This window comes from Schistocerca nitens, chromosome 2, assembly GCF_023898315.1.
Source record: "Schistocerca nitens isolate TAMUIC-IGC-003100 chromosome 2, iqSchNite1.1, whole genome shotgun sequence".
NCBI lineage: Eukaryota > Metazoa > Arthropoda > Insecta > Orthoptera > Acrididae > Schistocerca > Schistocerca nitens.
Window position 1 is genome coordinate 965,497,382 of NC_064615.1, and position 15,563 is coordinate 965,512,944.

Consider the following 15,563-nt stretch of genomic DNA (forward strand, 5'->3'; position numbering starts at 1 on the left):
GCTTCCTTATTAACTTACTCGATTAAATTTCGATGGCAAAAATGTCAAAGCATTAGGCAGTATAGTAATAGTATATTGTTAATACAGTACACAGATGAGATTTCTATGATACCTTTTCTAATTTTAATGTGTACCTTGACTCGTTATACAACTCTGAAGGCTCTACTTCTTGCTGGGATCTGCGGAACATGGTGCGTGAATGAAAGAACGAATGAATGAAATCCTTAGAATATCATTCATATCCTCCATAGGGTCGCAGGCAATGAGAAATTTCTAACCTGGGAGAAACCTATTTAGGGACGTGATTCCACACATGCAAAAATGACAGAAAAATAAACATTTCAAATTAATTTTTACACATGTACGATGTAGGTAAAATAGCGAATGTTTCACAGTGACAATTGCTATTCAAAAATTTGTATGAAAGGACGTACTAGCAAAGGCAGAGGATGACAGTTGTTCTTCATCTCGCACCCCAACCCTACAACTAGAAAAGGGAAACTTCTCAAACTGAACTCTCATCTTCCTTACCAAACAGAGCTATCTGAGCCGTGTCGGCTTCTTTTCTTTCACAAATTCCCCGCCTGTTCCGCATGAATTCGCAGCCGCGGTATACGGGGTGGTCTACTGATAGTGACCGGGGCAAATATCTCATGAAATAAGCATCAAACGAAAAAACTATAAAGAACGAAAGTCGTCTGCCTTGAAGGGGGAAACCAGATGGCGCCATGGTTGCCCCGCTAGCTTGCGCTGCCATAGGTAAAACGGATATAAACTGCGTTTTTTTTTAAATAGGAACGCCCAGTTTTATTACATATTCGTGTAGTACGTAAAGAAATATGAATGTTTTAGTTGGACCAGAAATTGTTTATCTTGGTATATAGAGTGTTTTTTAATGATAATAAAATTCGTCAAATGGTGAATGATGAGTACTTAAAACTGTGGCCCAGTCCTTTCACGTGTTCGGTTAAGAGGAGGGAGAGGAGAGGAGATTAGTGTTTAACGTCCCGTCGACAACGAGGTCATTAGAGACGGAGAACATGCTGGGGTTAGGGAAGGATGGGGAAGGAAATCGGCCGTGCCCTTTCAAAGGAACCGTCCCGGCATTTGCCTGAAGTGATCTAGGGAAATCACGGAAAACCTAAATCAGGATGGCCGGACGCGGGATTGAACCGTCATCCTCCCGAATGCGAGTCCAGTGTCTAACCACTGCGCCACCTAGCTCGGTGTGTTTGGTTAAGCCGCATTCTGGAAGGTGAGATTTCAGATCACTTCAATATCATTTTGGAGAAAAATAATATGCCATGGACATTGACTGGTAGCACTTCCGTGTCCAGCTCAGATACTGGGAAGGTTCTTGCTGGTAGGCTGTATGACTGTATTTGAAAAAAATAAATTTCATAAGTCATTTCGGTGGCAGATGGGTTTGCAGAAATACACTGGTCATTATTGTTTGATTCCCTTCCTTGCTAATTATCGAGGCAAAAACAGGTCACTGCCGTTTTTTAAGTGTCAAAAGATAATTTAAGTGAAACAATTAAAATAGCAGCTTCAGTAAAAGATACTTTTCGCTGTAATATATAAATTATCATCTTGTAATTCTCAACAACCAGCCTTTTGCCGTACTAAAGAATGTAGGTGCAAACTGACTTTTTCCGAGGAGCCCCCAGCAGGAAAAGCGTAGGAAAGCGAAATGCAGCCCAAGCTACGTGTGGAGTTACGGCGCTAATGTAAATAAGCGTCTCTGTTACTGTAAATTATGGCAAATACCCACTTGATGAAGTCTTGTACAGCGGGTTCGCTAAGCTGCCAACGAACAAAAGTTTTTGCAGGCTCTCGAATGAGTGGGAGGGACTCCACAGGCGTCTGCCTAGCCGCCTCTACCAGGTCCACTTCCTTGAATATCTTGTAGCCTACAGATAGGTCGATCTCCGTCAGGTTTTCGTGCAACATCTGTGAATGAAACAGAAGAAAATGTAAAAAAAAAAATGCTAAAATTAGATTTAGGAGAAAAAATACTAGAAATGTTAAAAGGTTACTACTAAAAGGACAATACAAAAAAATTATTGGGCTGCTGAATAAGTTCGCAGCGTTTTAGTAAGTTCAATGAACACAACAGATACATATAATAGACTTGAGTCATCAATAAAGTATTCACCTTCACTGTCTACAAGAGTCTGCCAACGTTGGGATAACTTTCCTATCCTCCGAATGTATAAATCATGTGGTTTTCAGGCGAAGAACTCGTCGAGCCATGTTCGGAACGCATTATAAGTTCCTTGGAGGTTATTCGATAGAGAGCAGAAAAGGTGAAAATCTGAGGGCGCAAGACCAAGCGAATAAGCTGGGTGCGGAGTGACTTCCCAACCCAAGACCCGTATAGTGTTTCCTGTCGCTCTAGCAGAATGCGGGCGGGCGTTATCGTGTAGTAACACCATTTCACGCAGTCTTCCTGGTCGTTGTTATTGTGCTGGGTCTGTAAGACGTATCAGTTGTCGGCAATAGGTGACAGCAGTGATGGTCACACATCCGGGAACTAATTCGTAGTACATCACAACATCGCTGTTCTACCAGATGCATAACATTATTTTGTGGCCGCGCAGGCATTCGTACGGGGAGATGCTGCTTTGTTTGGACACAACCATTCCTTTCTTTTCGTTTTGTTAGCATAAAACACCATTTCTCGTCACCAGTAACGATACAGGATAGGAATGGTCGGTGTTGTTCACGAACCAACTGATGACGAGGAAGCAGAGATGTTTAGATGACCGTCCACTGACTTTTCTGATTTTGGCTTGGAGCATGCGGTACCCCTCCACCCGATTTTTGAACCTTCCCCACTGCAAGCAGTCGTCGCACGATGGTCATATGGTCATGTTTCATGACATTTGCCGGTTCTCGAGAACAGCGACGTAGCCAATTGTGCCTTAATGCGTTTAAACGATGTTCGTCAAACCCGGAAGGTCCTCCTGAACGTGGAGGGTCATTAATTTGAAAACGATCTTCCTTAAAACGAGAAAACCATTCTATTGCTTTGCTCTGTCGAATGGCATTAACACCATACACGGCGCAAATCTTTTCGGCTGCTTCCGCTGCTGCTTCGGCTGTCACTCCTGTACTGAAGTCAAACAGAAGAATATGTCAGAAAATTTCCGATTTCCCCACTTGGCACTCTATTTTCTAGCGTACACAGCTCCAGTCACTATCTTAAAATGACATAATGATAATATGTAAACTCTAATAGGAACAGTAAACTACAAATAAAAAATGACAATCGGAATAGCAACATGCGAAACCAAAACGCTACGAACGTGTACACACTTTTTGATCCGCAGACTCTTGTCTGGTTTTAAGTTAGTACAAATGTCACCATTCCAGAAAGCATTATTCGGAGCGCTCTAAAATCACACATGGAATCGGAGAGATTCATTGTAGTGATATTGTACGCCAGTTGACGGTGTTATGTCGTAATCAGTTCAAATGGCTCTAAGCACTATGGGACTTAATATCTGGGGTCATCAGTCCCCTACACTTAGAACTACTTAAACCTAACTAACCTAAGGACATCACACACATCCATGCCCAAGTCAGAATTCGAACCTGCGACCGTAGCAGCCGCGTGCTTCCGGACTGAAGGGACTAGAACCCCTAGACCACAGCGGCTGGCTATAATCAGTCGCATCAGGATAAAGTGTTATTTAATATTAGCTTCTAATACCGCCAAAAAGATCTTTCACACAACATATCGAAACTGTTGAGTCCAATTTAAAGACGATTTTTAAGAAAGTGAAATTGAGCTATGGGTGTCGGCCTTCTTGTGCACTGGAATGGACGACGGCTCGAGGTCGAGGCGAGGATGCTGGCCAGTGGAAGCTTCAGGGAAACAGTAGTAACAAGGTAAGTTCTTTATTATGACCTGTGTAGCTACAAATGGACGTCTCGGAGCAGCGGCCATGCCCCTCTCGGCAAGTGGCCGGTCACTGCGTATGGGGCGTTGACAGCAGCTACACGCTTTGTGGCTGTAACGTGCACCAAGTATTGCCCACACCGCTGTCCATCTTTGCCACCCGCGACCCAGTATGGCAAGCTGCTTGACAGACTGACAGTATCGGCAGTTCTGCTGATGGCCGGAATGTTGGTAGGGAAAGTCGGCGTCTCAGTGAGAAGTTCCGTACGAACGTCGTGAGAAGCCACGGCTCCCGCACCAGAGGGGTCAGATGTGCAGTTGAACTGCCCATGGACTAAGACACGGCCCCCTTGGGCAGGACTATGCTACTGCGGCAGTGGACCAAGAAGAAGCCTTCTCAGTGGCATTGCCCCAGGAGAGGGATCAGTTCCAGGGGATGACACTGACATAGTGAAGGGCCGAACTGATAGCGGTTGCTAGTTGGTACAAGTCCCCTCCTCACCCAGAGTGGCCCTCCGTCCCCACCAGGCACTACCATACTTCTCTTGTTGTTGTTGTGGTCTTCAGTTCAGAGACTGGTTTGATGCAGCTCTCCATGCTACTCTATCCTGTGCAAGCTTCTTCATCTCCCAGTACCTACTGCAACCTACATCCTTCTGAATCTGTTTAGTGTATTCATCTCTTGGTCTCCCTCTACGATTTTTACCCTCCACACTGCCCTCCAATACTAAATTGGTGATCCCTTGATGCCTCAGAATATGCCCTACCAGCCGATTCCTTCTTATATTCAAGTTATGCCACAAATTTCTCTTCTCTCCAATTCTATTCAATGCCTCCTCATTAGTTGTGTGATCTACCCATCTAATCTTCAGCATTCTTCTGTAGCACCACATTTCGAAAGCTTCTATTCTCTTCTTATATAAACTATTTATCGTCCACGTTTCACTTCATACAAATACATTTAGAAACGACTTCCTGACACTTAAATCTATACTCGATGTTAACAAATTTCTCTTCTTCAGAAACGCTTTCCTTGACATTACCAGTCTACATTTTACATCCACTCTACTTCCACCATCATCAGTTATTTTGCTCACCAAATAGCAAACCCATTTACTACTTTAAGTGTCTCATTTCCTAATCTAATTCCCGCAGCATCACCTCATTTAATTCGACTACATTCCATTATCCTCGTTTTGATTTTGTTGATGTTCATCTTATATCCTCCTTTCAAGACACTGTCCATTCCGTTCAGCAGCTCTTCCAGGTCCTTTGCTGTCTCTGACAGAATTATAGTGTCATCGGCGAACCTCAAAGTTTTTATTTCTTCTCCATGGATTTTAATACCTACTCCGAATTTTTCTTTTGTTTCCTTGACTGCTTGCTCAATATACAGATTGAATAACATCGGGGATAGGCTACAACCCTGTCTCACTCCCTTCCCAACCATTGTTTCCCTTTCATGCCCCTCGCCCCCTCGACTCTTATAACTGCCATCTGGTTTCTGTACAAATTGTAAATAGGCTTTCGCTCCCTGTATTTTACCCCTGCCACCTTCAGAATTTGAAAGAGAGTATTCCAGTCAACAGTGTCAAAAGCTTTCTCTAAGTCTACAATTGCTAGAAACGTAGGTTTGCCTTTCCTTAATCTATTTTCTAAGATAAGTCGTAGGGTCAGTATTGCATCACCTGTTCCAACATTTCTACGGAATCCAAACTGATCTTCCCCGAGGTCGGCTTCTACCAGTTTTTCCATTCGTCTGTGAAGAATTCGTGTTAGTATTTTGCAGCCGTGGCTTACTAACTGATGTTTTGGTAATTTTCACATCTGTCAACACCTGCTTTCTTTGGGATTGGAATTATTACCGTACTGCTCTTACTTTAAATTAAATTGGTGAGTTGATGTACAAGTCAGTAGCTCTGTTGTTGTGATGTGGTAACGCTCCAAACCATGTAGAACACAGTTCCATGGCCTGAAGGTACAGTAATTACTTGGCTCGGTATGACAAGGCAACACCTTTCTGCCGTGTTGCCAGGAATGCAGTGCGCACCCTGGCCAATCTCAGCATGAAGAAGCAACTTCGTTGCAGCAAGCAGCATGTCAACATACCATGCCCGCCAACTGACTCTGCTGTCGCAATGCTTTACCACTAGGCTTCCACAGAATCTCTAAAATACTGTTGTAGCAGCTACATAAAAGAGAAAAGCAATTCATGGTACAACTTAAAGGAAGGCGTAGGATGATACGGTGCATCCTGGAACATCAGGAACCATGAGCCATACCGCGTTTCGATTCCTCCCGTCACACTCTGAAAATGGTTTGCTTCGGCTAAAGGAAGCGAGCGCCAGGCATAGTCTGTGAAGATGGCGAGGAGCGATTTGGAATTGGAGGTGCTTGGAATGAGGAGAGGGGAACGACTGCGGCTAAACGACAGCAGAGAGTAAATGTTGGGTCCGTCTGTGTTGTTGTCGCCTGGGCCCATTCTGCGGATTCCGAGGTTCGTAGCCATGTGTGTAATCCAAGCAGGTGAGTCGTGCTTCGATGGCAGTTAGCAAAGGCAATGTAAACAGATCAAGGTGAAACCGTATAGTCGTCAGGAAGACATTGCTCGTTAGCAACTGTGGGATTCTCTCACCAGAAAACGCAATGGCGAGCAGATCAGTTTGCTGTTTGTGGTCGCGTGGGCCTGATCTGTGAATCACGAGGTACTGTGTCTTGTGTGTTGCCCAAGTACATGGAGTGTGCTTCTCTGACGGTTAGTAAAGCCAAGGCAAGCGGATCAAGGTGAAAGCATCTGGCCAGCAAGAAGACTTTCGTCGTTAGCCTCCATGCGATTCTCTTGTCAGACATTACAATGGGGAGCAGATCAGTTTGCTGTATTGTGGTAGCGTAGTCTAGATCTGTGGATTGTGAGGCTCGATGCCGTGTGTGTAGCCCGAGCACGTGGGGTGTGCTTCGGTGATGGTTAGTAAAGGCAACGTAAACGGAACTAGACGAAACTGTCCGGCCAGCAGGCAGATATTGGCCTTTAGTCTCTCCGTGGAATTCTTCCGTCAGACATTCCACTGGGGTGCAGATCCATTACACGCATGCAGGAGGACGCCGGGGCTGCAGGCTTTTTCATTCCCGCCTTCACGTTTCTGCATTATTCCGGGTGAGTACCTTTGAGAACTTTCGTCGCTGTTAGTTATTCGTCCTCAGCGTGTAAAAGCCCGTTTCCGTCTGTAATTTTTGACTGTTTTAAGGTGTGTATCCTTAATGCTTTAGGTCTTGAAGAAATTTTGCAGCCGTCCGAAGTGGCCGAGCGGTTCTAGGCGCTACAGTCTGGAACCGCGCGACCGCTACGGTCGCAGGTTCGAATCCTGCTTCGGACATGGATGTGTGTGCTGTCTTTAGATTAGTTAGGTTTAAGTAGTTCTAAGTTCTAGGGGACTGATGACCTCAGCAGTTAAGTCCCATAGTGCTCAGAGCCATTTGAACCAAATTTTGCAAGTAGTTTATTCCTTTGCTAATGAGCTTCGTAAACATGCTTCTATCCTGACGCTGCGTTACAATTGTCTGCACGAGTTCTATTTAATCACGCTGGAGCCCTAACTAATTGTCACTACCTGTTTATCATCTCTGCCGCTTTTAGACTCTTCTGTAAGAAATATTTATTGGACTCTTTTAGATTTCTAAGTGAACCATTACACTGTGTTCGTTGCTGTTATACCAGCATTAAAGATTGCAAGTTCCATTAGGAATTAATAATCATCTATTTTCTCTTGTATATTTCTAGGAGTGTTTGACTTGGCAAAGAGTACTGGGCTTACGCCGTTGAAAAAATTAATCAACATCTGTATGATATTGTTATTTGGCCTCGTGTTGTGCTAATCTTCTATGGGAGGGGCATTCACCCGTTTTAACACTTGCGTTTTACTGAGTACGTCTTGTTTTCTTAAGTTTTGAAAAGATTACTGTGCCTTCCTGGTGTTTTAAGATAATTCTTACAGCGTGTTGTCTTGTGTGAGAGAGCGTAATGCTAACCCTGTAGTGATTTATGCAGTAGCTCCCTTGCGTAAAATTTCTTTGCGCGCTTAATTTGAAATAATTGCCGCTTTCCCTACACATTCATGGGCGGTTACACCAGTAGGCTTCTAACGTGGCTCTGTAATACATTTGGATGGGCACCAGATTAACTGTTTATTCTGATCTGAATGTTGCCAAGATTCTGGCATTGTTCGCTCTTTAAATATGATTGACTGAATTATATATGATACACCTAGCTATGAAGTGTATCCACCTTCTTCAGTGCGGATGCACAAATACGTCCCATCTGCTGTGGGAACCACAGAGTAGTGGTATGGACTCAGTGGACATGGACAGTGGATAGGTGACGCTGGATGGGAATGCGGTCGTGAGGAATGCTGCGATAGTCCACGCAGTTACGATGACGCTGTGTTCCGGATGGCGCAGCAGTTAACGCACCAGCCTAGTAAACAGAATATCCCGGCTTCGAATCCTGATCCGGTACACTCGTCGCCACTGATACCGCGTAATGTCCCACTGCAGCTGACAGCAGTGCTACCCTTTAATTTACATATAGTGTTCACAATGGTCTCTACAACTAGCAGAAGTTCCAAGAGCTCTTTACAAAACTGAAGTCTCGTCATCTTGTCTCTTTCAGTAAGGTAGTGAACAACTAGGAGCTCGTGCGCATGGTAGTGGTTCACGATACGGCGAACCCTGGTATCCGCCACTCCAAGAGCAATAGCTTGCTGCCGTGCTGACCACTGAGGATTGTGCAAGGTCGCATCCCGTACACTGTTCGCATTTTCCGGTGTACGTACCGAACGAAGGCTGCCTGCAGATTCACTGTCCTTCACAGTTCCATCTTGACGCCATTTCTATACCCGTAGCATCAGTGTATTGCGGCTAGCGGCATCACGTCGACCAAACCTGGGTCGAAACTTGTGCTTCGTGCAGTTGTGATAGACTCTGTTTTTGTAAATTCCTCTACCGCCGCAACGTGGTGTCAACAGCTAAACTTCAGAGAACACTGCCTGCAATGGTGCGCTGTATTACGGAACCGCGTGGTGGCTGTCTTGCGAATGAACGTTTAAAGCCAATAAGGTTTTTCTGGCGCACCTCTGGTTTATTGGATGGTTAGTTTTAGAGACGTATGTCTCAATTTGAGAAGGAGATGGAGAAATACTTTGAGCTACGCACGGACGTTGCGGTTGATAGTGGGGACAGGACTAAAGAAAAATGAAGACACGTTCATAGGATTTGTCGACCTGGAAAAAGCGTTAGACAATGTAGAATGGTGCAAGACCTTCGAAATTCTAAGAAAAATAGGGGTAAGCTATAGGGAGAGATGGGTAATATACAACATGTATAAGAGCCAAGAGGGAATAGTAAGAGCGGACGACCAAGGAAGAAGTGCTCGGATTAAAAAGGGTGTAAGACAGGGATGTAGTCTTTCGGCCCTACTGTTCAATCTGTACATCGAAGATGACACGATGGAAATAAAAGAAACGTTCAGGAGAGGAATTAAAATTCAAGGTTGAGGGATATCAATGATACGATTCGCTGATGACATTGCTATCGTAAGTGAAAGTGACGTTGTTATTACAGGATCTGATGCATGGAATGAACAGTCTAGTGAGTACAGAATATCGACTGAGACTAAATCGAAGAAAGACGAAAGCAATGAGAAGCAGCAGAAATGTGAACAGCGAGAGACTTAACATCAGGATTGATGGTATCGAAGTAGATGAAGCTAAGGAATTCTGATACCTAGGCAGCAGTGATGGACGGAGCAAGGAGCACATCAAAAGAACTGGAAAAAAGGGCATTCCTGACCAATAGAACATAGGCCTAAATTTGAGGAAGAGATTTTGAGAATATACGTTTGGAGCACACCATTGTATGATAGTGAAACTTAGACTGAAGAACAACCAGAACAGGAGAGAATCGAAGCATTTGAGATGCGGTGCTACAGACAGTAAGTGGACTCATAGGGTAAGGAATGAGGAGGTTTTGCTAAAAATCGAAGAGGAAATAAATATATGGGAAACATTGACAAGGAAAAGGAACAGGATGGTAGGACATCTATTGAGAAATCAGGGAATGACTTCCATGGTACTTGAGGGAGCTGTAGAGAGCATAAACTTTAGAGGGAGACAGAGACTGGAATACATCCAGCAAATAATTGAGGACCTATGTTGCCAGTGCTCTTCTGAGATGAAGACGTTGGCAGAGGAGAGGTATTCGTGGGGGTTACATCAAACCTGTCAGAAGATTATTGGGTGAAAAAAAAATGCAAGGATACAGCTACGATGCTGGGTGTATCAGAGCTTACAACTCACGGACTTCACCCCATAAGGGACTAAAGAAGATAAGACTAAGAAATTTACGCAGTTTTAACACAACTTCCTCTCTGAGATACGTTGAATTAGGAAAATTATAGGAAGTGTGCCTCTGACACTTATGACAATGAAGCTTGGTGTACAGCACAGTAGGGTTCAGAGTGCATACCTCTTTGTGTCCGATACAATACACTTCACTTCCTGTCAGGCTAAACTCCCTCTCCCATACCCGCATCCCCTCCCCCCTCTCTCCCTCTCTGCCAAAGGGCGTGCAAGGAGCTTCACCAATTGCCACCTGAAGCCATTCACGGCTGGGAAATGAACTGTGCACTGTGGATCAGCAAGCTAGCCGTGAAAAAAAAAAAAAAAAAAAAAAAAAAAAAAAAAAAAAAAAAAAAAACCTTATCACCCGCGTCAACACAGTATATCAAGCACGGCTAAATAATCACCAATCCTTTGTTACCTCACTCTGAACAGCAAAAGTTCGCACTATCCTTATGTCTGTCAAGCGCAGGGCGCCCCCCCCCCCCCCTATACACCCCCAAGGGCACACCCGCGTTGACACCTGCGCCGCCCCTGCCAGTCAGCCCACATGCTATTCGTTCGTTTCTTTCGTCAGTTGACTCGACTGAATCGAGTTATCGAGTAGTTGTACTTTCCTATGTAGTAGGCGCGTCCGCGTCATCGTATTTTATACGTTTCTGTCTGGCACATAGATAGCTAACATACCTACGAGAAAAGTCGCCGCCGTTCTAGTAATCTCAATACGTTATTCTGTCTGGAATTTGTTCGAGAAAAGTCGCGAGTATTCTACTGTTCTCTTGTACGGAGAACCTTCGATACGTAGCGTTACATATACGGACTATTCGCCGAATAGGAAGACTATTGATGCGTACATCTCCGGTAATAGTGACTTCCGAGAAGATTTCTAAAAACGCATTGTTACTATAGAGGCCCCCTATTGAATGTACTAGAATGGAACGGAATCGACAGTAAAATTTCCACACATATAAATTGCCGGATGACATCATCATTGGAAACTCGCCCTTATATTACTCGCCGTAAGGTACATATTAGCTTGTCGCTTTCACAGTAGGTATTTGTTCACACTCCATAAAAGTTTGGAAGCGAACATTCTGGCATCGCTTGTTCTCGAAACAGAGTCGCTGCCACATAGTCAGTTTGAAAGCTGCCACTGACGCGATAACTTGGCATTGTCTTGTAAATGTGTATGTTCAGTTTAAATAAAACTTTCTTAAACTTTGCATGTGACTTGATTATTTTTTATTGCGGTAAAAGTAAAGGTAGCTCAAGATATCTCTTGCGCCCCCTCCTTGAGGTTTTTCTGTATCCGTCACTGCTCACGCGACACACGTAACCACAGAAATTTGTCTCCTGGGACGTTTCAACAGTTTCAAAGTTTGTTTGCGTAAGAGTTTATACTCTCATTCACTGCCAAGAGTCCGTTGGCAGATTACGACTGCTAATATTTTTAAAATATCGGGAATCCAGAATATCGATATTTAAAAAATATCATTGTCAGTGTTCCATATATCGAGAAAAATTATCGATGTTTTGGATATAGCGATGGAGAAGATACCGACGTTCCGGGCTATAAAAATATCGCCTGCACATTGTAAATATACTGCCGTTGTTAAAACTGTATTTTTAAGTATTTATTTATTATCAGATATTCCGTACATGAACAAGCTAGCTGCCCACGTATCTCCCTTAGAGCAATAACTGAAAGGAAAACGATGCACATTTACATTTGGTGATAGTGATAGTGATGGTAACTTTATGCAAGTTCCACAATAAAATATGTCTAATGCGTCTGTCTTTCGGTTCCGTCACATATCGAATTTGTCCTGGACACTTTATGTCCACTTCTCTGTTTTTTCCTTTCTGCACACGCCATCGACCTAGCAGTTTTAGTTTCAAAACTGCGTGGTCAAATTAAACGAAGAAGTTTCTGTTGGTAGCGCCGAGCACCGATTACATCACCATTTCCAATCACACGTCTCCGCCCACTGCAACCATCACTCTTGCTATTTAGATTTTTGTTTGTCGGTTTCAGCAATTGTTTTTGAAGAACGTTGATGTTCTGAAATAGTACAGTAATTGCGTTAATTTTTTTAACGTAAATGGTGTGCTATTTCTTTACATCGGAAAACGTCTTATTCCATTCACACAGCCAACCCTCCCCCCTCCCTCCCCCACCCAGTACAATCGGACGTCTTCTTTGTGTCACACATTTGTGCTCGTATTTGCTTTGCACAGTCAAAGAGAAAGCCTGGACTGGTGAAAGCTCAAAAAGTAGTAAGAGTCCTTTACACTGTGAAAGTACAATTATGTTCTACTACAATTTCAAATATTTAACGTAAACTGCGAAAAGATATAAAATCAAAATATCGGCATTCCATATTGTCTTTTTGCTATCGATATATCGGCAAAAAGCATATCTCCGACATTCTCAGACGCTTACAGCAAAATATCGATGTATCGATATATTATCAGCAGCCCTATGGCGGGCACAGCAGTGCCTCACACCTGCCATCAGGTGTCCGCCGGCACCCACACGTTCCACTAAAGTGTAGTACAGCGTATCTTTAACTGGCATCTGATACAGTATTAGACCTATATGCTACTTTTTTAATGAAAAACGCATAGTGGATGAATGTTGCCAGTAGTAGTATTACAAGGGGTGTGTGGCCCCACTGACATGATCCAAGATGGCGGCCGTAATGTCACGTGACGTCGGCTGATGACGCGAGTACCGTTATCCAAGATGGCGGCCGGTTTAGCCCCATTGATGTCCTGCAAGATGGTGGTCGTGACGTCAGCTGATGACACGAGTACCATTGTCAAAGATGGCGACCGTGACGTGAGCTGATGATGCGAGTACCGTTATCCAAGACAGTGGCTGGTGCCGCCCCACTGACGTCATCCAAGATGGCGGCCATGACGTCTACTGATGACGCGAGTACCGTTATATAAGATGGCGGAATTGGTAGGAAAGTGCCACAACCCCGTGCCACCCACCCCTGGTGGGAAGTTCGAATTTTTGCGGGAAATTGAATTCTGTGCTTCTACAAGTCCCCTTTCCGGCTTTTTGAATGATCATGCGTCGTCCTCTTGGAAAATTTGCAAGAATGTCGAATTTTGGAGGGAATTTTGCTCTGAGAGCTTACTTCTGCAGCTGAGGGGAGCTAGTATGGTGTTGCCTCCACTAGAGCCTGCTCATGATGTCATTCAATTGGAATATAACTTATTTAAATTTGTGTAAATTTGGTAACATTGTTTTAAATTTGTATAAATTTGTTTCAATTTATTATCTACCTACAGCATAATTGGCTTAGTTTGGTGTTACCACCACAAGAGGCTGAGATATCACTGCTTGTTGAGCTGTCAGTGTGGAAGGACCATGAGGAAATGCTGATGCCTGACACAGGGAGTTTTTAAAGCTGTATTACATGCACTCATTCAGCTGAGGAGTGCATTCACAGCTCACTGCATGAAGAATGGAAGCGAGCATTAATGCTTAAACATATGAAGAAGAAGAATACAGTCCTGCAAATAAATGCTCTGCATTAAAGATGCATTACACAATGCATGGAAACATCTGTCATTACTAAAACCTACACATAAGCTCCCACCACTGGGACTATAGCAGCAGCGTCAGACATGTGAAATTACAAGTCTTTCCGCCACTAACTCTGTGAACAGCACATCTGTCAGGCAAATGTATACACAGAGATTGCAGTGCCTCACAAACACCTATCACTAACTTAGAATCACTTTAGTTATGAAGCTTAAGTCTCGATTTTACACCCAAGATGCGACAGGGGGATGGAGTACATAGCATACATTATGGTTCATTTAGAGGAATGTGTCACGTTTCATCACACATGAGATGAGGGTCCTCTGATGACCGACAGGTTTACCATTAACGATCGCAAGCAGATAGTGCGATAAATCACATACAGAACACGTGAATGCCAGAAATATGATTCACTAGTGGCTGTAATCATTGAAGGACTTCTTTACAGGATCCAACGCAGATATGTGTTTGAATGGAAAGATTTGTTTCCAAATCCCAGACAGCATTTCTATCGAAAGCGTAGTACTATAGATCTGAAACGCTAGTGTACATTTCTTACGACCTAAATCAGCATGTCCTCTACTACTGTTTGTGATCCTTCTCAATGTACCATCACCTATAACCCAGTCGATATACAGTAATACTTCGTTAACAGGAATCCGAAGGGACCGAAAAATCAGGAGTTCGTGTTAAAAAAATTCGTATTAAGTGAAAAACACAGATTTTAATAAGTATACATGTACAGCAGTACACTAATGTGTAATACACTACACTATCAGTCACGTTATTGTAGACTTATAACAGTATAAAGTGACTGTAAAATCCATGTACTCACAAATTATGTACGTTACTTTCTTGGAAAAAATTCGGTCATGGTTCGCTGACGTTCATGGGAACGATAATATTTTGTAATTTCACAACCAGTTGTAATGATAGTGTCCGTAAACGCAGCAGTGACGTCGGATGTTGAAGCGAAACGTGTTAAACAGTCCAAGGCTGTAAACATCTCCTGATGGGTAGGTGGAATTGTATCTGTATTCCCTTCCTCTTCACTTTCTTCTGATGGCCCTTCTTGCACCTCGTTCACAGCTTTTGGCACATCCGATCCACAGAAGCACATACGGCAGCGTCGTCGTCTACACTAATGAATGCTTCGAAACTAGTCCCAGGGTTCGCAACCTCCTGCAGAACTCTCCATTCATCAGGTGAAGTGGCATCTTCCAACTCGTGGACATCTTCAGTGTTGCTATGCCTCCAAGTTCTGCTAAAGCACTTCCCTATACGATGTGGCGATACTGAGTTCCAGGCTGCTGTGATGGCTTTTATTCCGTCAAGCAAATTCCAATGTGGGGTTGCACTATTGTTTTCAGCAGCACGAATTCCAGCTCTTACAAGTCGCTTACGATAAGCTCTCTTTATGAGAGAGGTTACGCCTTGGTCCAAAGGCTGAAGGCGGCTTGTGGCGTTGGATGGAAAAAACTGAACCTTTATGTTGGATAGGTTCAGATCATGAACGTTATGGGCAGTAAATCTGTCCAATGTAAGAAGAACATGTCTATTTTGAGCAACCATTCGACTGTTGAAACGAAGAAGCCACTTGCGAAATGATGTGCTATCGATCCAAGCTTTCTTGTGGTGAGAGTAGATGCAAGGTAAAGTGTCCATATTTATATTTTTAAAACAACGTGGTTTCTCGGATTTACCG

The 15,563-nt window shown here is 43.6% G+C and overlaps 1 protein-coding gene across 1 annotated transcript in view; it reads right to left on the reverse strand.

Annotated features, from left to right (window-relative positions):
* The window catches only part of LOC126234743 (UDP-glycosyltransferase UGT5-like), a 136,745-nt gene that overhangs the window by 81,583 nt on the left and 39,599 nt on the right, over nt 1-15,563 (reverse strand). The window contains exon 3 of the mRNA XM_049943489.1: nt 1,775-1,953. Coding sequence (XP_049799446.1) covers nt 1,775-1,953 — 179 coding nt within the window. The remainder of the gene's footprint in view (nt 1-1,774; nt 1,954-15,563) is intronic.